The 5,852-nt window shown below is 39.8% G+C and overlaps 1 protein-coding gene across 1 annotated transcript in view; it reads left to right on the top strand.

Moving 5' to 3' along the window:
- Positions 1-937: 937 nt before the first annotated feature.
- The window catches only part of ldb3b (LIM domain binding 3b), a 14,099-nt gene continuing 9,184 nt past the window's right edge, over positions 938-5,852 (top strand). The window contains exons 1-3 of the mRNA XM_037691151.1: positions 938-1,427; positions 3,966-4,117; positions 4,303-4,378. Of these exons, the coding sequence (XP_037547079.1) occupies positions 1,332-1,427; positions 3,966-4,117; positions 4,303-4,378 (324 nt within the window). The 5' untranslated portion in view covers positions 938-1,331. The remainder of the gene's footprint in view (positions 1,428-3,965; positions 4,118-4,302; positions 4,379-5,852) is intronic.

Below are 5,852 nucleotides of genomic sequence, written 5' to 3'. Positions count from 1 at the left end.
CATTGCCCTGACTGCTGTCTGTCTACTGCAGGTAATATACTGACTGCTGATAAAACTCCACTTGGAAAACATGTGACCCATCCATTTAACATCCTGTTGGCGAATTCCTGTAGAGCTGAGCTTGTAAAATGTGCACAAATGATGCAATACTATGCAATCAAGGTGACACTAAACCAAATCTGAAAGGAATACTCAGTGGGATAAAGCCATGAAAAAACAAGAGAAAACTGCCTTTTATTATTGCATAAATGTACAGAATGTGTTTATATTTCTGTATTAGCTTTAATCCAAAGAACTGCAAATAATAAAAAAAACTAAAAAAAAACCACACCGTTTCCTGGAAGAGTTTACGAGAAAAGCACATCAGAAATGAGCTGTTCTCACCTGTGCACGACCTTTGATTTTTAATGCGTGGGCTGATTCACAGAAATATCTGAATATGACAAAGGCAGTCTGCAGCCACACATTAAACACTCGTTGCCTTTTGTGTTCAAATAACTAACGAATATGATTGGCTGCTAATTAAACCGCTCACACACACACACACGCCACAGCAGAAACTGGACTGTCAGTTCAGCTCGGTGAGTGAGTTTCCAGGAAATCAGCCCCGGGTAATTTGTTGTTTCCTTTCTTGAGCAGATTTAAACGCTGCGCAGCACGAAAGCAAACAACATCAGCATACAAAAACTGATTGGGCATAATGGGGTGCTGGCAGCACGCACTGATAGCACGGAGAGAAAGAATGTGTTGCTGTAAGACGGGTCTATATTGGCCATGTGATTTAGCAGTGAAGCATCCTGGGGCGTCGTGTTACAGGCCTTATACGGGGGCCACGGCCCCTGTGTCTCTGCTAGTCTCTGCTATTCTTAGCCTGTCTGTCCCTCAACTTCAATCCTGCAGGCAAGAGATTATTTTCTATCAGAATATTCAGTTTAATGGTGACCTTTGGGCCTTTTCTTTCCTGCTAGCTCTTTGGTTTCTGGGTCTGTGGAGAACTTTGTTCTGCATTCGCTCAGCTTTTGCTTTCTCTCTGTGCGTGTTCCTGCGCACGTGTGTTTGCGTGCGCGAGCGCATGCCTGCGTGTCCGTTTGTGTGTCTCAGAGGTTTTCGCAGCACCTGACCCACCCACCCCACTCACCAGCACCCACCAGGGTGTTTGTCCTGAGAACTGGGAGCAGACCAGGAGAGACGGTTGGGCTTGACGGGGCGACGGGCACGGCGCTGAACGGGACACAAACAAGGATAAACAGAACCAAAAGAGAAGAAGAAGAAGGAGAGAATACACATCAGAAGGAGCTGTTAGTCGGAGGAGTGTTGACATTTAGCAGAAGATGAGCGCGTACACAGTGACTCTGAGCGGCCCCGCTCCGTGGGGCTTCAGACTACAGGGAGGGAAGGACTTCAATATGCCCCTCACCATCTCCAGGGTAAGGACAGGATCTGTGCTCAGAAGTACAAACTGATTAAAAGTGGAAAAAGCAGCAACAAACTGCAAGCATACATTTAAAAACTGAATATATCTTCAGCTCTGTTCACAATTATTAAATAATTTGAGCATTTCAAAGATTACATTCATTTAAACCCACTTTTCTGTGTGCCGTGCCTTTTTTTGGTGTTTTTATTGGTTTGTAGTTAAAGTTTTATGGAGTCGTCGTGTCAAAAAACATTAAACTTGGCTCCATTTAACAGATATTAAGCTGACATGGATTGAGTCGTTAAAATATGCCTATATTTTACATTTTCAAAGTTTGCAAAACAAAAGTTGGCCCGACTTTAAACCTGAGTGTTCGTGCATGTGCAGTACTGCAAGTGAGTGTGTGCACGTCGTGTAGGTGTGATTTGTGCGCGTGATTATGTAATGTTGCTGTACGTGATGATGATGATGACGATGACAGTGGAGCTCTGGTGTGGTCGCCGCAGACATTTACAGAATAAACTGGTGGAGGAACGTCAGAAAAATCATATTTTGCAGCTGAAAATTAGTGAAATCGTATTTACCGCTTAAACATAATATAATGAAATGTACATATAAATTACATTTTAGTGCTATGTTAATACCAAACAAATGGAGAACCAAATTAATCTGAACATAGGGAGCAAAATGAATACATTTAAACCAAATGTAATCCCAAAGATACAATTTTGAGGATAAATTTGAACTCCATTGTTGCAAATGTTGCCAAATTGACACCACATACTGAAGAACAAAGCTTTGGCAGACATAACACGTCACTGTTATTAAAGTTTCAGTGTTTAAACAAATTGTTAGATTAGATTATGAATGTACAAATGAAGTGACCGTTCAGCAGACACCGGGTCGCTCTTTGGCACCGCTGCTGCTGTATGAACAGGGTTTGCTTTAAATAGCATCGGAGAAGAGTTTGGACGGATGAAGAGATGTGAGGAGTGCATGAAGCTAATGACAGCTTGTGTTACCTTTAGTAAGCTTAATTCCTCGCTGCGAGTCAGTTTCATTTCCAGCCTCTGGAGTTGAGCCTGTGAAAAAGCAGGAAGAGTCAGGAAATGAGAGACAGAGCGATGGAGATGCTCACCGGAGTGGAATAACAATATCTGCTCCCTCACGCCTCAAACTCTTTGTTCTGCACTGAAGCTCAGGCCAACTTGCATTACATGATGGTTTTATTGCACTCTGATTCTGGGGGATTATTTGGGTCCGTATTGTTAAATTTGCTTCAGTGGAGCCCAGCAGGTTAACAAAACACCTGAGCTTTGGGTGACATTACAGTTTGATGCAGGGTTTGGATTTCTGCCGACTTACACCAATAACTAAGAAAAGAAATAGAAAATAGAGACAGTGGATTATTTACATAGTTAGTCAAAACTAAGAAATGAGCTAACTGGCTCTGTACACAGATTTGAAATCACCGTCAGTCTTGTCGTCGAGTATAAGATTTTTTTAAATGTCAAATTCTGACCTTTTCCTCATGTGTCATTAGCATTTTATTCTTCTAAGGCTGATTTTTGCAAGACTTGAAAAGCATCATGAATGTTATTTGGTATATGGAGAACAAAATCACCAGCAAAGCAGCACAAGGCAATGCATTTTATGAAAATTAACGCCCAAGAAAAACTTGTATAAAAATACGATGAGACCAAATACGGAGCCTTGTGGTACGCCACAGCTAATTAACACGATAAGGGCTATACTTTTTATTGCTAATGGTATAAGCCTAATAATTAAACAAAACAGATCTCTTGTAAATGAGTCTTCATGACTCAATGAGACTAACCTGTATAAAGAAATGTTGAATGAAAATTATCCATTAACTCAATACAAGTCTCTGGTTTCTCACTGGCTACTGGACTGAGCCAGTGCTTGTGAAAGATGCATGTATAATTGAAGATATATCATGTTTAAACTTATTTGAACTGTAAAACAAAACATTTAATGTTTTTTTATCCAATGAAAACTTTTGATGTTTGTGTAAGTTTTTTCACCAGATCTCCTGGTTATAATTAACCATTTAAAGTGTGAGTGTGTTTGTGTTTGGCAGTGAATGCACACAGCATAGTCCATCAGCATGAAGCCATAGGCATCAACAGCATTTCTTATTTTTAACTCTTTAACGAGTTGACTGTAAGCCCAAACCCAACACTGCACATCACTGAGCTCACCAAAGCCTTGTTTCTGTGGATTTAAGTGGCAAAAGGTTGGCTATGTAGCCAAGCTGAAGAAATAAGCAGCTGAGGGTCAAAATATGACGGCTATTTTACTTTAACGTCTGTTTTCGGCTGCCCACGACTCCAACTCTGAATCTGTCTGTAGCAAACACCAGAAAAGACAACTTCCTGTCAGTCCTTCATGTTGTTTCCATACTTATTTTCCTCAGCAAAGACTTCTTATCCAACAGAAAACAAAAGTTTCATAAATAATTGATAAACACCACTCAAATATCCACAACTGCGCTACATATATTTGCATCTGCTCTGTCGGCCTTCCTCAGATAACCCCCGCCAGCAAGGCATCAGGTGGGACCCTGACCCAGGGCGACATCATCTCAGCCATCGATGGAGTCAGCACCGACGGGATGACGCACCTGGACGCCCAGAACAAGATCAAGGCGGCCACCAACAAACTTACGCTCTCAATGCAGAAGTAAACAACCAGCACACTTAAAACTCAATCATCTGGGGTGTGGAATGCTAAAAATGTACTAAAGTCACAAGATGAACACGTCAAAAACAGCCTTTTCCTGCAGCTTTAACAAAAGTCACAGCAATAGAAACATGTTAATGAGCTAATTAACTCATTTTAAAATCTCAATGTTACTGTCTGAGCAGATCAAGACGTCCAGCTCCAGTTCCCACGGCAACTCCAAGAATGGAGTCACCGATGCCCATCATCCCACACCAGAAGGTATGTTGTTGTCACGAAGCAGAGCTCTGCTGTCCTCTAGTGGAGAATATTCAGAGCAGCTGCAGGGAGGTCAGAGGTCAGCAGAGCCTGACACAAACACAGAGCAATGTAAAACTGGCTGCCACCTTTAGTGTATTTTAAATTGTTTCACATATAAATTATGTGCATGTATTTTAAATTGTTTTTAAAGCACGGGAAGATTTTTTTCACATCTTGCAAAAACCTCCAGGACTAAAAGTTGTTTCCACATTTGTTATGATGCGTGAGGCAAAACTTGGAGGAAAATGTATAGAAATGTTATCAATGATGTCATGTACATTTAGATAAAACTTGGATATTGTCTTAAGTTGTAAAGTTGCGAATTTTCCAGAAAAAAAAAATAATAATAAAACACTAGATAATTGCTAAGATCGTGAAATTATAAATTTTGGAGTAAAATGCAAAAGATTTCATGGATTTAGTCAAGGAAAAATTTGAGTTTCTTCATACAAATATAAAAACTTATCTCAGATCTTTTCATGTAAAACAAACAAACAAAAAATTTTTTAATTACATATAAAAAAATTGAATTCCTGAATATTTTCATCAAATTTTGCCCCACCATCTAGCTTCTTTTTTTAATATTTTGAGTTACAGATAGTAATATGAGGCTGCCAGAGGCAGTGTAATTCACTCACTGGCCTTTGACTCCTAAAATACCAAGAATAGTTCACTTTTTCTAGGATTTTAGTGCAAATAAATAAATGCAGCAGAATCATTCATTGTGGAGGAACAAAACTTCACTCATTCAACTGCACATTAGCTGAGCTACTAAAATAAAAATGTGTTCAGAACTTTTATTTCCTGAGTGTTGGTGTGACGCTCACACAGCTGCTCTGGCTTCAGAGCTGGTAACAGAATAACAGCCGACTGAACTTCAGTCATTTGGGAGTTTTAATCAAGGCCGATCTGAGCTCTTTACTGAACATTCAGCCAACTTGGTGCTCCTGCTCAAATTTATGAAGAACAAAATAAGTTGTCTTTTTCAAAAAAAGTGAACAAAATGTTTTATTTTTTATACATTTTAGTGCTCCAGTTTTTTTTTTTTTTTAAATCAAGGACAGAATTTGAAGCCTAGCACAGAGTTTTATTTATGTAGGTTGTTGCTGTTATCAGGCTCTGAGGAGTTGAACTCAGGTGTGGACTGACACGAGGAACTCGGAGCTAAAAAATAAATACAATTTTACTTAAATAATCAAAAACAAATAGTTGACATGGACACAAACGTACAAAATTTGAAAACTCAACACATAGCGTTACAGGGAATGACTGGCAGACGAAGCACAACCCACAGATGAGGAACCAAACAGAATGAGACAATATTTAAAGACCAAAACTGACGAGAGAAAATAACAAACACCTGAGGAGGATAATCAGGAGCAGGGGCTGGCAACGAGAGAGAAACACCGGAGAAGCTGGAAACCGGGAAAAAAAA

Source organism: Nematolebias whitei, chromosome 17 (genome assembly GCF_014905685.2).
Source record: "Nematolebias whitei isolate Nwh7 chromosome 17, NemWhi1, whole genome shotgun sequence".
NCBI lineage: Eukaryota > Metazoa > Chordata > Actinopteri > Cyprinodontiformes > Rivulidae > Nematolebias > Nematolebias whitei.
Note: the sequence above shows the minus strand (reverse complement) of the source record. Positions and strands in the feature narration are given on the sequence as shown.